At 45.7% G+C, this 17,501-nt stretch overlaps 1 protein-coding gene across 1 annotated transcript; it reads right to left on the minus strand.

The window, feature by feature from the left end:
• Window positions 1-636: 636 nt before the first annotated feature.
• On the minus strand, window positions 637-17,056 carry mst1rb (macrophage stimulating 1 receptor b; the record flags this gene model as incomplete). The annotated part of the gene is made up of 20 exons (XM_079748699.1): window positions 637-868; window positions 1,340-1,476; window positions 1,833-1,998; window positions 2,359-2,468; window positions 2,783-2,964; window positions 3,585-3,665; window positions 4,119-4,334; window positions 4,835-4,924; window positions 5,433-5,586; window positions 6,341-6,487; window positions 7,218-7,436; window positions 7,683-7,782; window positions 8,419-8,598; window positions 9,440-9,576; window positions 9,970-10,105; window positions 10,611-10,771; window positions 10,929-11,099; window positions 11,828-11,950; window positions 12,620-12,796; window positions 15,851-17,056. 20 exons carry the CDS (start codon window positions 17,054-17,056, stop codon window positions 637-639), a joined length of 4,125 nt encoding a protein of 1,374 aa, XP_079604825.1.
• Window positions 17,057-17,501: the final 445 nt, after the last annotated feature.

Here is a 17,501-nt window from a genome sequence, read left to right on the forward strand (position 1 = left end):
TTGTGATGTTAATTGCAGCAAATCTCTACTTAGCTTCCAGTGATCCACTGTACTAGGAATATGTCTTTGACTGACTACTTGTCTCCTATACACAATCACACTGATGTATACACTCAGGCACACGCACGCACATAGACACACAAATACATGCTCAGACAGAGACACGCAAATGTTTACACGTTTACAAACACATTTGCACATACATACAAACACAAACAAACACGCAGACACACATACACACAAATTCTGACATGCACACACATTTGTATGAGCTATCAAGAACATGCACACACACACACACACACACACACACACACGCACAGAAGCACATATACAAACACACATATGCATGGAGTAACCGGCATTTACCCATACTTGCACACACATGGATACAGACAAGCACACTCGCACACGCACAAACACAGTTGCACACACACACGCACACACACACACAAACACACACACACACACACACACACACACATACACACAAACACACACACAGTATTATCCCCAGCTAGTTGATCTCTTTAGCACCGCCAGAGCATAAAGACCTGTAACTCCAAGGTGCTTGAACAACCCCACTAGTTTGGTTACCAGCAGGTAAGGAGGAGGAGGAGGAGGAGGAGGAGGATACTAGGAGGAAACAGAGCCTTTGTCTCCATCGTCCGAGGAGCTGCACTCGTCTGCAGACTCGGTGAGGGCGGGGTAAGGCCGCGGCTGGTCCAGGTTGACGTAGGTGACCTTCAGGCTGATGTAGTGCTCTCCCTCCAGGACTGACAGGATGCTGAGCACCGAGGAGACAAGCGGGGCGAAGCTGGGCCGCAGCTCTGAGTCCGGGTCCCAGCACTGCAGCATGATTGAGTATCTGGTGGAGAGAGAGAGGCCGAGCGACAAAGAGAAAGACAGAGAGAGAGGGAGAGAGAGTAGAGGAGAGAGAGAGAGGACAATCGGAAACTAACTTGGGCAGCAAGATACTGAATATGAATTCAAATTTTCCATTTGAAATTGTTCTCAGGGGTCAGTTGAAAAAATTAATAGAAGGCCATTCCTAAAACGATAAAGTTTTGACTAATGATATTGATCATAATGGCACTGAAGTTCTTTTCCAGAAAAACGAGGTAGAAAAGCATGCGTGCATGTGATGTTGGCGGTAATGGTAGCAATGATCATTAACCACGCACAGACGCAACGCGTTACAGTTTAAACCGTGCAGGTCGATCGTCCCGACCCTCAAAGAGCCGCTCTCTCCCTCCTTATGTTAATAGTACACTAGACTGCAAGTGGCTGCAGTGGAAGCTGTGCTCCACAGTGGTGTGGTTTGTTGATGAACACTCACAGTGAGTCCGGACAGTACTGGGGCTGCGGCAGCCGCCTGCCCTTCAGCAGGTAGTGTGTGATGTCATAGGGGTCCACCTCCGGGTAAGGGCTAGCTCCTCTCGTCAGCATCTCCCACATCAGCACACCAAACGACCACTGCATGAGGCAACCATATGTACTATTAAGTTATTAAAGCTGCTATGACTTACACTGAGTTCTATGTCCTAAAGGAGAGGGTAATTTGTCTGGATGCCTGGGAGGTAGACTGCAGACACTTGGAGATGAAGCCAACCCTAGCCAGTACAATATCCTGGAATGTAATACTATATTGAATGACCAGTCTACAACATAAAACATCATGTATGGATATAATATAACCTGGATATAGCAACAACAGCATGTGTTATAACAATTACGAGTGTGTTTTATACAATTCCTAGTGTGTGGTTGAATGGACAACTAAAATCTATCTCTTGCGACAGAATGGATAGAGTGGGGGTCGACCGGCTCACCACGTCTGATTTGGAGGTGAATTTCTGGGTCTGCAGACTCTCGATGGCCATCCACTTGACCGGCAGCTTGGCCTTCCTGTGGTCTTGAACGCTGTAGTACTCCTTGTCAAACACATCCCGCGCCATGCCGAAGTCCGCCACCTTCACCGTGTACGACTCGTCCAACCTGACCATGAAGTATCATTCATAGGTGATCCAATGAATCATTTCTACATTTCTAAAGGTCTGACAAATCAAATCAATCATTACTATTTTGTATTTAGCCATTTAGAAGTGGCTTCTATTCAAATATAGGCTACTGTAATATAAAATATAGAAATATATACTACTGTGGATTAAGATACAATAGAGGCAGAGGTAAGGCATCCAAACTCAGGATCCTTACATTGTAGGCTGCAGACTCTTTGTGGGATAAATCCCAGAACCGTGTGTCAAACACCACTAGCCACTACAGTGTCCTGCTCGCACCCTGCCCATATTTTCACTGTAATTTCCCTTCATTTCGGATATCCGTTCCCTGACTTACATGCAGTTGCGTGCGGCCAGGTCTCTGTGTACAAACTTCTTCTGAGCCAAATACTCCATCCCCATGGCAACCTGTAGGCCGAAGCCTATCAGGTCCTTCACTGTTGGATTCTGGGAAAAAACAATAAATCGTATAAATAAGTAATGAATTAGAAGAAAATAATTGATACACAAAAGGAATGAATATATTATTAATAAATATGATATATATACGAGGATTCACGTGCATATATAACATATTAATTAATATTCATGAACATATTAATTAGAAGATGTCTTCTCTTTTCCTTATTTCTCATACATAAATGTATCTTGTGTTGTCTCGATAACATGACTTCAACAAACAAGAATTGTTGGTTTAAAAGAAGAAAGATTTTGCAGTAGTTTATAGTTTAACAAAAAAGACTTTAAAACAAAAGGCCTACCCTCTTGTCGCAGCGTATGAAGTGCCGCAGGTCCCCGTGCTTCATGTAGGGCAGCACCACCAGGGGGAGCCCTTCCTCCGGCAGCAGGATGCCCAGCAGAGACAACACGTTGGTGTGGTGGAAGCCCTTCATGATGATGCCCTCCTTCAGGAACTGCTCCACCTCCTCCACGTCTGTGATCCCTTATACCGCAGCGCACACACAGGCACACACACACACACACACATACACACACACACACACACACACACACACACACACACACAGATATAAATGTGTGTGTGTGGGTGTGTGTGCACAAAGGTACACAAACACACACACACAAAGCCCAATACAAACAGACACATGCACATGGGCACTCAAACACACATACGCCCATATGCACATACACACACATGACACACACAAAATACAAACACACACATGCAGGCACACAAATAACGAGTTAGAGAGGTTAATATTAGGACTGTCACACTAAAGGAGAGACACAGATCACAACAGAGAGAGACAGCGAGACAGAAGGAGGAAAGGGTGTGACAGAAAAAGACCGGATCAGAGAGAAAGGGGAAGTGAGAGAAAGCAGAGAAAGTGAGAGAGATGTTTTCATGCACATTCCCTTGTTTTGTTTTCTGTGTCACACATTCAACAATTTCCAAAAGATGATAGAAGTGTATGGGGTCTGCGTGGTGCCTTTATTTACTCAGATGGTCCCATGGTGATCTCTACACTTGCCACTAAACAAACAGCTGCCCAGTGTTTCCTTGGCCTCTTTTACATCATTAGCCAGGCAGGCGATACTTACTGTTCAAAGACTTAACAGCGCAGTGGATCTCTCTGTTGTTGTGGTCGGTGAAGTAGCCGTGGTACACAGTCCCAAAGTGGCCTGGAGGAGTGACGGAGAAAATAGACGCTTAAGGAACATATTGGTTGTATATACTTCTGTCAGTTACAATATTTGGAATATACTGTTTTCAGTTGACAGCCCTCCCAGCTGTACCCCCAGTTCCCTGGCAGTGATCCACGGGAATGCCCCAGAGATTACTAGGTTTTCTCGATTTTCTTAGCTTTATTTTTTCAATTGTTATAGTTTATTCAAAGTCAAAGTGTTCATGGTCATTTTTAAAGTAGTCTGTAAGATAGCATTTTCATGATAAGACAAAAGGACATAAATGTATAGATTTTTATTTTATTTTATGGCATAAAACCGAAATGCACAGGTCAATGCAGTTGATAAATGATTGAAGTAAAAGCAGTGTATATCCAGAGAATTGCCAGTGTCCAGTGTTCAGAGTTGTGTGTGTGCGTTGGAAGCTAGGAGCATGCCAGCTCTCCTCACCCTTCCCTATGATGCGGTGGTGCTGGACCACCAGCATCTGGGCCGGGATGAGCACGTCCTTCACCTCCTCCAGGAGCTCCGGTCTGAAGCTGGAGATGGAGATCTTCTCTGCAGGCATAAGGGGGGCCAGGGTGGGGTCCACCCCGCCTGCAGCGTAGGCCATGCCGGAGAAGACCACGGGGCCAGACATGGGGGAGGAAGGAGCGATCGAGGCCACTGGTAGGAGCCATAAGATAGAGGGAGCCTTGTTTATGATGAAGCTTGAAGATGTTTGATTCTGATATTATAAACGGCAAGTTTAATTATTTTGTGATGATGTTGCACAATTCCACATTCAGGAGGTAAAAGTGAACTTCTGTTTTGTTGTGATAACAAGCAAACTCACGTTAGCAATGGAGTGTCATGCCCTTACATTTTTACAACAGCAGGGTGGGAGGTAGTGATCTGATACCCTGGAATAGTCCATTCTCACCAATAAAAATATGTTTCAAAAAACAAGAGCAGGCTGGTAGTGAGGTTCCTAGGTTCTTAGACTCTCAGCCAAAAGGTTCTGGGTTCAATCCCCAATGTCCGCTGCCTACCTTTGTGCATCCTCGAGCAAGATGCCCTAACTCCCATACTCCTTAGTAAAAAAATCGGTCATTTTGAGGCCTTGTGAAAAAAACATCTGCTAAATGATTAAAATGACTGCTGACAATGTGTGTTGGGTGTCTAACCTCTGCGGTAATCTCCCACGGGGGACATGTCCCCATTGTTGCTGCCGGAGCGGTTAGGGTTAAGGCCCAGACGAGTCTCCACCATGGAGGCTGAAACAATATTCCAGTGCATCAGCAATCATTAACCAAAGTACAAGTCTCAACCGCCTACCCACGCTCTTGGCAGTGTCAGAGAGGATGTTCCAGTCAAGAAGGTCCTTGTCTAATCACAGGCGACGGCCAAAGCTGCTCTGGTCAAAGTCAATTCAATTCAAATACTTTATTTGTCCCTCACGGGTCAATTTAAAGAGAAGAACAACATGGACAACATTGGTTTGAAAGGCCCTCAATTTTATGTCTAAATGAAATATGCTATGTTAATTATGTTCCAATCAACCCTATAGTGAGAGAGGTCCAACCACATAGATCAAAAACGATCAGCACTTCCACTTGGCACAGTCCATTGGCTAGGCTGGTAGGCTGATCTATCCATCATACATCTAGGTCGACATTGCCTTGTGATGACACTCAGGGGCACATTGTGGAAGGGCTTGTAATGACTCATCAACATCATCATCTGGATCATGAAACGGGGGCTCACTGACTGCATCACACTGACCTTTCTTCTTCTTCCTCAGGTGCTTCATGACGGCGAAAGCGAGCGCGGCACCGGCCACCAGCGCGGCCAGGATGCCCAGCACGATGCCCACCATGTAGTGGTTGCTCACCCTCACCACCGTGCCCACGTTGTGGACCTGTCCGTTGATGGAGATCTGGGGCAGCCAGGGGGGCGGCAGAACAGTGAGTGTGGTGCTGGTTATGATAGGCGTCACTTCAGAAGAACTGCACAGTCTGAACGTGGGATTCGTTTTGGTCAACCAGTGGAACTCACTAGGTGGTCGGTTCTAATCAGGGAACATGGATCTAGTGCGCTACTACCACGTTCAAAACAACTCAAGACGAGGACGTTTCGACAATGTTTCGGCATCATTGAGTTCGCGCTGCAAGGTAACTCGAGGGGAGAAAAATAATAATAAAAAAAAGATGATTTCATTCCTATTAACGATGACAACCACTATGTTTGATGTCGGAATAACAGGAGCTCTGAAGTGTTACCTAAATGGATTATTTTCAGTCTTGAAGGCAATATAACCATGTAGGTTATACGCTTTTTAGCAACCCTGGTCCCATTCTACCTGCAGTCCAATACTACGTGTAAATTCTTCCCTTCTCTAACCTGCTTTACTGTCTTTCTTCACTGTCCTGTCAATGAAGGCACAAGCCCATTTTAAATATTAAAAAAAATCGTATTTTGTTGACACCAATCAACTAGGTCACAATTATTGATACGTCTTTTATATATTGCATATCTGTCTGTCATCCATGTAATATTACGCTGGCTCAAGCTGAAAAATCGTGCATATGAAGCATATCTGTGTGTAATTTGTGTGACTTTGACGCTGGGCTAAGAGGGAGAGTCTAGCTGCCTGTCCTCTCAGTCACAGGGCCCCTCTCCGACGGGGTCACCTTCACTGGCAGCCCTTCGCTGGGGATGGTCATGTTCTTGGGGATCCTACAGGTGATCTCGTTGTCCAGGACCTTGGCGTCACAGTTGACCCCGGCCACGGTCATGATGATGGTCATGCAGGAGCTCACCAGGTTCAGCTTCTGGTGCTGGGTACAGGAGAAGGTGGGAGACGGATTTCATAGCAATCTGTCATGTCAAACTCTGGTGTTTTGAATTCTGGGTGTGCACTGTGGGTAGCCAAGGTTGGCTTTCTCATGTTAAACACTGAGGCTGTCAGTGTGTTCTGTTCCAATTGTACAGATAGCATTACATCAGGAACGTAACTGACTAATGACTTGAGGCACCCAGGGATTTTCTATTTCGCACGAGCACATAACATCACATACAAATGCATACGAAATGCTAACCCTAACATTCAACATTCATTAATATGGAATTATTCATGTACTATAGATATCTAAATTACTGACAAATATGAATGATTATTAAGGACAATCTAATGATAATTTCAAGGTTTGCACACGTGTGTGTGTGTGTGTGTGTGTGTGTGTGTGTGTGTGTGTGTGTGCGTGTGTCTCTATGTGTGTGTGTGTGTGTGTGTCTATGTGTGTGTGTGTGTCTGCATTGGTGTGGTGGGGTGTGTCTGCATGTGTGTGTGTCTGTTTGTGTGTCTGTGTGTGTGTGTGTGTGTGTGTTTGTCTGCATGGGTGTGATTGTGTGATTGTGTGTGTTTCCGTGTGTGTGTGTGTGTGTGTGTGTGTGTGTGTGTTTCTGTGTGTGTGTGTGTGTGTTTGCATGTTCCTGTATGTGTGTGTGTGTGTGTGTGTGTGTGTGTGTGTGTGTGTGTGTGTTCCTGTGTGAGTTCCTGGGCCTTACATGCAGGGACACTTCGTCGAACCCCGGGTACAGGTTCAGCACGTGGCCCTCGGTCTCGAAGGGGATGGGCTCTCCGTACGGGTGGTAGGAGAACTCTCCGTTCCACAGCCCCACCGCTCCGTCCATGTCGAAGGAGAGCTGCCCCTTCTCCGTCTCGTCCTGGGGGAACTCAGGAGCCAGGCACTCCATCTTGGTTGGCAGGGACTTCCCTTTGCACTCCTGGAAGAAAAAAAAAAAACTGCTTATGTGACACAGATGAAAGGGAAAATGATGAAAAACGATAATATGGATATGAAAAGTGTGCCACCCTCCATTCATTATTCACATATGAGATGATTCCAAAAAGGCGCCTTGGAAGCCTTCATCCAAGGCGCCTTTACAATAACGTGAGGATATTCTGATCATGGGCCCCCCAATGGAACAGGAGCCGGCAGTGACAGGGCCACGTTGAGCTAGAGGTTATACCCTGAACACAGGCCTCAGGTGACTCTCGTCAGGCTTGAAGCGGACAGCGGTCCGGTAAACTGAATCCAGGTTCTTCCCTTCGATCACGATCTTTGACCCCCTGCAGTTTACAGAATAAAATAGAAAGAGCAAACTTTATTTACTATTTTGGGAGAAAGTATTGGGCTAGCAAAACCATACATTTAGTTTTTCATCGAAGTAGATATGGAATTGTATAAAGACACAAAATGAAGCCTGCAGGAGGTTTCTAAACAGGAATGAAGAACTAACATCAAGCGATTTGGACAGCACAATACACAGGCGATGCCATTGTGTCTGATTGGCTAAACTAATTACTAGCTGATCTTACTTGCCGTCAGGTCGAGTGACATCACTCCCTTTGTCAATTTGATTTTCTCAAATATGTAGTAGCTGATCTCAACCGTCAGTCATTTGTTTGAAAATCCACATCACTCAGTTTGGTCGAATCAGAAAGTGCAATCACGTTGACATTTGACCCTGCTAAAGCAAAGGTGTCTACGCGACACTTCAATCAAGCTAGTAAAACAATCAAGTCTGACACCATAGTTGATACCAGATCGACACCATAGTAATAACTGTTATTTTTTGGGCATTGCAAAGAGACACAAATGATGTCCCATTAACCCCCCCAGACATCACGTAGCAAACTGGAGAGGGAGAGTCAAACGTGGGCTGGGCAGCAGCGAGAGGACGCAGCAAACCTCCAGGGCCCCACCTGTCAAAGCTGCAGTCGGGCAGGACGGCGGTGATCTCGGGGTTCTCCTTGTAGTAGAAGACCTTGGTGGTGGGCACCGGGGACTTGTCGATGAACACGCTCAGGGGCACGTCCCGCACCTCCGAGATGGGCTGGGACAGGCAGATGATGGAGGACACGCCGTCTATAGCGGGTGTGACGCTGAGGGAGGAAGAAACACGGTCAGTCACACATCCACTGAGGCGACGGAGCACATTTATAGAGCGCTTTTATAACCCTCAGGAGCAAGGTCTCAAGTCTCACGAATCAGACTTGGGATCTGGATCCGATTAATCCAAGTCTGATAGCAGACAAGCTCAAATGTCGCTGCCTTTCCCTTTCTTTCAATTCATATTTGTTTCAAACAATCATGGAGCTGGGTGAAGGGAACGGTAAGTGAGCAGAAACTCAGCCAGCAGTAGTAACTTTTCTCATAGCAGGTGGGGAAACAAGCTTAATCTTGCATGATTCTTGCAATTTCTGGTTACAATCATGTTGAATAGGACCGTACACCAACATTTTTAGACAAAGTGTCTGTTTTTAATCAACACTGTGTAGACTGGCAACACTTATTAAAATCCTCTTCTGAAAGCTCTATCTTGCCACTCGCGATTGAGTTTCTCTTCATTGAAATATCTCTATAGCTGAATGGAAAACAGGACGCAACTCCGGCCCTTTCAGTTCTTGGTAGTCGGCCTAGGCGGTTGATCCCCATATCCACAGTCTGCCAGCAATGAGCGAGATGCCTCTCCCCAACCTGCTTCTTCTATCTAAGTTAAGTGAAAGACGCTTTGGGAAGAACCCCAAAACCGTTTGGACAAAATTCAATTCATCACCTGTTCACACATCAACAGTGGTGACAACCTTGCAAGGTGACAACCTCTGCAACACCAGAGGTGACAACGCCCCACCCATGATAGTTTTAAAAGAATGCTGTTGTTAGGCAGCGTTATGCCAAACAGAGCAGAGAGATACGAGGTGAAACACAGTTGCAGCGAAGCACCTTTTAATAGGACAGGGCTGATCGTTGAGCGTGACACGCCTGGTCTTGCCCGCATCCAGGTGGGGCCCAGTGATAGTGATGAGCGTGCCCCCGACACGGGGTCCATAGTTTGGCTGGATCTGGGTGACGTTCGGAATCTGCAAGGAAGTCATTTAAATAGGAATGGAGGAATCACATCAAGCAATTTGGACAGCACAAAACACAGTTGATGCCACCGCTGTTTCTGATTGGCTAAACTAAGTACCAGCCGATCTCACACACCATCATCTGTCAGTGTTGAGAGACATCGTCCCTTTGTCAATTTGTTCTTGTTTCTGGTTAGCTGATCTCAATCGGCATCGAGTGACATCACTCAACTTGGGCCATTCAGAAAGAGCAATCACTTCAACCTCTGCTTCCAGAGACTGTGTCGATCCGAGTGGCCGCTAGACATGCCAATCAAGCTTAGGAAACAAGAGGCCGTGTTCCTCAGAGATCAACATTGAGCCTCATCCCACCGTTGTCATTACTGATTAATGATTCAGCGTTACCACAAACATGAAGCCAGGCATCTCTGCTTTTCCGTGGATGGAGTATCGCCAGTCCACCTTCCCCTCATGCACCTCCACATTGACCGTGAGGGCTTTAGACAGCTCCATAGCCCCAGAGAGAATCTTGCACACCAAGCTAAGGGAAGCCACAGCAAAGCAGAGCAATCAACCACATTTAGTAATTAGCATCCTCACATGCGAAAAAATGACTTGCTGTAATGCAACGCAAGCCCGGGCAAGAGCTGAAGAAGAGTCAACGCTAAAAAATAGAAGGTAACTAAATACCTTTCACAACTTCAAGGCTAACAGTGAGGGACCTTTTTCCCCCAGTGGGGTAGGGCAGTGGTTGGGCCTTTTTTGCACTCTGAATACTTGACTGATAGATTGATAGAAGGCTAGATTATTCATATTTATCTAATGTATATAAGGTTGTACATTAAATGTATCTCCTATATTTTCTCAATACTTTTCAGTACGGTCTGTGTAGTCCCTGCACTCCAGTACATGTACGGTCATGTCACGAATAAAGATATTGAAGCGTTAATCTTTGATCCTATCCTAGGACAGAAGGCGCTAGGGAACATGCTCCAGGGTTGAACAGTCGCTACCTAAAGCAAAGGGAGGTCGCTTCTGATGCTCACTGTGTGTTGTTACTCCTGGAGGGCTGCACAGCGCAGGCCGTGGGCCCGACCCTGACTTGGTGGGTCCTGGAGGTGATGTCCGGTTTGGACGGACACTGGAACTCCCAGCCGCACACCGTGAGCTCCGTCTGACCATCAGGGGGCGCCGTCTTCGGGAAGAACTGTGCCGGTAAACAAAAGATACAGCATTTATTTTTGAATCGAACAACTGCTGGGGATGTGAGCCATATCTTAAAAACTGCATTGCGGGCAGCGTAAGGCATTATAAATATTGACAGCGTTCCCCCTGTGCAGCAGAGCAGGTCTAACCAGGCTCACCCCGGTTATCACTGGAGGGCACGACTCGTTCCTCCAGCGCACGCTGCACTCGTCCTCCCAGCTGCACTCCCCGGAGCACCAGCCACAGCCCATGAACTTGGGGGCCATGAGGCACACAGCGCAGGTCAGGTAGTGCTGGCACCCGGGTCCCCGCTGGGGCACCTGGAACATCTAGGGAAGGAAGGAATAAACACTGAAGACATCTTACATGTGGTTGTTGTTGTTGTTGTTGTTGTTGTAACGAAGCGCTTCTCAAACACCAGGGGGGTTGACCAACCATCAGGCAGTGGAGCAGTGGCTACTAAGCTGCACTACAAAAAAAAACGCCATTTCCGATTATTGACTGTTGAAATGGACCGCTTCATATTTGTTGATATGTCCGCCAGATACTCCTTGACCAATCAGAACCATCAAATTTGCTGTGAACAACTCACAGCACTCCCAGGCACCAATTGAAATATTGGCAACCGACTAATTTGGACATAAATGTTAAATTGCCAATTCAATTTCTGTGTCTATTCATGCTTTTGAGAGAGGCTGCTCTAACCTACTGGGTATAGAGTTTAACTCTACAAAGTAGTTGCTGATAACAAATTAAGCTAAGTATATTTTTTCAAATAAACAAGAATAAGTTGATTGGTGATAATGTGACCGATTTCCTAAAGTGTTATTTTAACATTTGATTCCTCTTCCACCTTTTCTCCTTTGATATCAATGGTAATTCCCTACTTTATTATTATTTGTTGCTAATAAGAAACAAACAAAAGATACTTTTTCCATTAACAGTACCTTCAAATATGAGTTGATATCAGTTAAGAATGGGACAGTGTCTCAGAAACCTCATTGTGTTCTTGTACCCATGTGGTAATTAGACACACAAGCGCCCTGATGTTCCTTACTTTGTCTCCGACCACAAAGAGCAGATGCTCAGAGGAGTACACTGCAGCGATGGAGGACACCCTCTGGTTCTCCACCAACGAGTAGTTGGCAAAGATAACTGGGCTGGATCTGGTGAGCACAAGCTTTCACAACCCAGGACACACACACAAACACGGTCACACGTGCACACACAGAAGATGAATCATTGTCACAAGTGCTTGACAGCCAACCAGTATCAGCCAATAGGAAACACATGTCCGAGGGGGCAGGATGTCCAACCCCTCCATGCTCCCTACGGACATGTATCTGTACCCACTATCTAACTCCTTACTGCTCCTTAAAGCCATGTCTTCGTATTCACCGTCTAACACTTACCTACTCATTATTGACATGTATCTGTATTCACTATCTAACCCCTAAGTGCTCCTGATGACCAGTCTATGTATTCACTATCCAACCCCTCCCTGCTCCTTAATGAAAGGTATCTGTATCCACCATCTAACCCCTCCCTGATCCTTAATGAAATGCATCTGTACTCACTATCTAACCCCTAACTGCTCGTTAATGACATGTCTATGTATTCACTATCTAACCCCTAACAGCTCGTTAATGACATGTCTATGTATTCACTAACTAACCCCTACCTGCTCCTGAATTACAAGTATCGGTATTCACTATCCAACCCCAACCTGCTCTTCAATGACATGTCTCTGTATTCCGTATATAACCCCTGCTCCGTAATGCCATGTGTCTAAAGATTGACGGTAGGTCCCCATTGGATAAGCTGTGTGCTAGATGATGAGTGGCCGTACCTGCAGCAGGCGTCCCGTGGAGGTGCCGATGTGCGCCACTGTCTTGTTCTCTATGATGGTGACCAGCAGCGAGGTGAGCAGGACGTCCTGCATCTGCCTGTTGAACAGGTCCACCCTGTAGTAGGGCTTGGACACCATGGTGGGCTGGTCCCGGCAGGTGGCGTTGTGCTCCATGCTCTGCTGCTCACACACACACACACACACACACACACACACACACACACACACACACACACACACACACATATATATAGACAGGCAGACATACAGACACATTAAAAAAGACAGACCAATAAACAGAGAGACACACACACACACATACACACACACACACACACACACACACACACACACACATATATATATAGACAGGCAGACATACAGACACATTAAAAAAGACAGACCAATGAACAGAGAGACACACACACCTACACACACACACACACACACATTAAATACAGAGACAAACACACATGCATACAAGGGCATACATACAGACACATACACACAACAGATGCACACACATACACAGACAGAGACAGAAAAACTAATTCAGAAGACATTTAACATTAATACAAAAAGCATTAATCTTTACACTTGAATGGGAAGATTTTCAGTCCAGTTAAGAGAGTAAGCTATAACCCTCTTGTCCATGGGTAACAATTGAATTTGGAGCTAATTAAATTGTTGCTACAAAGAATCTTGCTGTTACAAATCATTTAGTGGACTAATGGGTTTAATTGTGTATACCGATATCAACCAATTGGCTTAATTTACATTGAAGCGGAGGAGGGGAAAACAAGGGGCAATCTCACTGGCCGGTATCAATAGTGTAGAACCTTCTTTGTGAAAGAAGGTTTGTGAGAAACACAATGGGTTTTGTTTGTGAAAAAACAATATTGACTGAGGTAGCCATTGCAATTACATTATCGCATTTCGTCATCCACCAAGACAGTCCCAAGAGGAACTGAACGATTGGCTCAGCTCAAACCAAGCTCACACAGAAAGTCTCAGCTTAAGAAAATAAGATAAAAGGTATATTTTTTTAATGCTGTCACCTTTTATCAAAGTAGAAAAAAAGAGTTAAAAAATAAAGCACTTCCCTTCAACAAAACGTATTACCAAGGGAACAAGACAACAGATTATGATTACTATTGTACTGGAGGGGGAAATTATGAATAAGAATAAAGACTAACTATTTTCAGAGACTACATTTGGTATGCATCCCTATTCCTTATAGCCTTAAATCATGATTATCACATGGACATGGAAGCCAATCCTCAACACTATGAATAGGATACAACCTTCTGTTGAGCTTGAATCATGTCCGGGACTACGTGACGTGGTTTGAATTTTTCCATGCTTTGGAAAATGTCAGAAAGGAAAGTTAAGCTGCCGGCCTTACCCACAGAGAAAGAAAGTAATACACTGCGCAAGAACAAAAAGAATAAAGAGTTGTGTTTTATTATTTCAATGACATTGTAATGACGTGGTCATTGTGATTATTGGCACAGTTCAGACGTGGAATCACCAGAATTTCAGATTCTTGGGAATTCCACTTGGATGGTTAGTCTAAACCTGGAAGCAGCCCAGAAAAACGTATGATGTAATGTCTTTGCAATTAAAGTAAAACGCCACTAGTGTGGCTATATGTATTAACAAAAAACAGAATTTGATTGAAGATGTTTTTTTTCTACTTTAATTGAATGGTAATGAATTGTTATATTTTCTATATTGTAGGTAGAAGTTTAACTAAATCCTAGTCATTATTGTTGCTGAACAAAGAGTTGTTCATATACTAAATGGATTTATTCAATGCTTACACTTTAGTCACTGAAAACTTAAATATTTGTGATAAGTATATTTTATCTCATGTATTATTTGCAGTGTGTTTAGATATATTTTGCATAGAGAGAAAGGAAGAAAATAAACAAAAGGAACCATACAACCTTTCCTGCAAACCCTTATCTTTGCATAATCCTTCATCTCCTGGGGTTTTCCTCATTTGACCTCTCATCCGTCATGGTCCTGGATGGTCAATATCCACAGCACTGACACTTCTTAATGATCAATGCTAATGAATGAGAAATGTGGGCCCTGGTTGAGTCTTTAATTCAGTGTCTAATGTATTTCTCTATGTAGCAAAATTACATTTTAATAAGGCAATTTTGATACTTCGTAAAATACAAAGTAAAACAGAATAATATTTTTTAACTCTTCAGCCTGAAGAAGTCTATTGAACATTGAAGGGAGTGTTAATTTCAGTGTATTTTTTATTGTTTGCAGGGAAGGGTCATAGTTGTTAAGAGTGTGTGACAGGCAGCCAAAAGATTCTGGGTTCGAAACCAGCTACATTTATTTTCACTCTTATTCCCCTCTACATTAAATGAATTCCACCTTGTTCTGTGGACTGCACTTTTGTGGTGTGTGTGTGTGTGTGTGTGTGTGTGTGTGTGTGTGTGTGTGTGTGTGTGTGTGTGTGTGTGACCTATAATCATCCTCATGAAGTATCCAACTCCATTTCTAAACAGGATGCTTTTCGAATCATTTTCCTATTTCAGAAAAAACTAAACAGTTCACCGATGCTCACGGAGCATCGGTGAACTGTTTAGTTTTTTTTAATCCTACTGTTTAGTTTATGGTTGATTTGGTCAAGTCATTCAACAGCTGGTTGATTTTTTTACATATTTATCTTTCATTTCCAATTGCTGAATAACACACATCCACAAGCCACTGCAATTGCATTCTCCATTGTCTTCAGACTGTCTGGTCAGACATGAACAGATGAAGATGGTGTTTATACGCATGTGGAAATGGAGGACAGTGTCATACTTTAGTAATACCCTATCACTGTCTGGCCACAACACAGTATTTGTACAGTGAGTCAGCAGCCAATGGTATTGGCTCAAACTATGGATTTTTAAGGCAATGCTTCTGCTGAACTGCAACGGTTTAGAAGGAGGTTCAAGAGGAATGTATGACTAAAATAATGGAAAACATCCGCTGTGAATGACATGAGGTGACTCCTAAAACACACAAACACACTTCCCTCTGTCCCTCCGGTTACAAATGTACTGGTTGTGCTCACTTGTATTTCACCTTTGATTTCTAGGAACTCTGATACAAATCACACACATAGACACACAACCACACACACAAACACACGTGCACACACACACACACACACACCCCTGGTGGTCTGGCAAACTGGGGGGACAGGTCAGGGCCTACCTCGTGGGGACAGCTCTCGCAGGGCTGGAAGTGGCACAGCCCCCTGGACAGCTGCTCCGGGCCCGACTTGCAGCAGTCGTCCACGCCGTCGTCGATGGCCGTGTTCACGTTGTCCATGGGAAAGGCGCACAGCGCCGAGTCGTTCTCCGTCACCCCGTCGTCGTCGGTTACGGCGAACACCCCGTACAGGATGTCGTCCTCCTCCTCTGCGCCCAGCTGCGCCGCCAGCTCCCGGCCCGCCCGGCCGAAGTGGGCGGCCTGCACCACGTTGTAGACCACGTCCCTGTAGGGCTCGCTGGCCACGTTCCTCCGCCGCCGCTTGGGCTCGAAGCGGCACTCCAGGATGACCTCGCGGTAGCGCTTCATCTCCCACTCGTTGCGCGGCAGCCGGCCCAGGCGCGTCTGGAACGGGGACGACTCCTGGTCGGGGCTCTCCCGCTGCACGGACAGGAAGTAGACAAACTCCTGGGTGAAGAAGCTGTAAACGTAGTGGATGCCGTAAGTCCTCCGCAGTCCCGGAAGCACCGTCAGGCCGCGCACGTCCCTGTAGAAGCCATCCTCGGTGGCCAGCGGCCGCCGCACCGACAGTGACTTCCTGCCGTAGCGCTGCGTCACGCTGTCGTTGACCGTCACCGCCACAAAGAAGTACACCGTCTGCCCCTCCTCCACCATGGTCACCTTAGTGCCCAGGCTGCTGGCTAGGCAGTCGGGGCAGTAAGCGGCAGAGTTTGATTCCTTCCGGAACAGACACTTGGAGGGAGAGGGCGGCGCCCCGTGCGTGTTCAGCTGGTGGAAGTAGCACACGCCGTACTGAGAGCTCCCACAAGAGTACAAATACATGAACAGCGTGTCCAGCAGCAGCACCTGATTGTCTGTGTCCTCCAGGTAGTTAGGGTCCTTGTCAACGTCACACATGTCGCATATCTCACACTCGGGGCTGCCCACAGGCCCAGTGGGGAGCTCCCACACCTTCTCCAAGCTCTGGTTCACAGCCTCGATGACGTTCTGGGATGCAATGTACACCTCCTGGTACAGGGAGTTGTTGACGATGTTCTGGATGGGGCTGCGGGCCTGGAAGAAGGACATGGTGTAAACCACAGAGAAGTTGGTGGGGCTAGGAACCAGCGAGGGACAGTTGGCCGTGGCAGTAGTTAGGAGCGTCTGGACCCACAGATATGTCCCCCACCGCGTGGTCCAATCGACCATCTCCTCTGGCTGGTGCAGGCGGCCAATAGGACAACAGGTTAGCTTTTGCTGGCGTGCTGGCCCGATTGCATCCTCAAGACCAACTAATGCCTAGAAAAAAAAACAAAAGTTCTGAATATTTGTACCAATAGTTTTCACTTAGATATGGCTTTGACTTCGTTTGATATGTTCTGATCAAGTATGTATTCATTTTGACTTTCCCATTTATTTTGTTTAGGTTTATTAGGTTTGTTTGTTTTATGAAATGCAGAAATATAAATAACGAGGATATAAAGCTGGTCATGATGCTGTTACCAGACAGTTAGTAAGAGGCTTTGGCTAAAACCACCATAATTACACTGTTTTCCAGCAACAACAACCGCCATGATTGAGTCTCCAGTGGCCCATTCCCAGGGGGATGACAGAGCTGATGTGGTCATAATGTGGGTAATGTAAAAGCTTTTAC

Source organism: Pollachius pollachius, assembly GCF_949987615.1.
Source record: "Pollachius pollachius genome assembly, chromosome: 12".
Classification (NCBI taxonomy): Eukaryota; Metazoa; Chordata; class Actinopteri; order Gadiformes; family Gadidae; genus Pollachius; species Pollachius pollachius.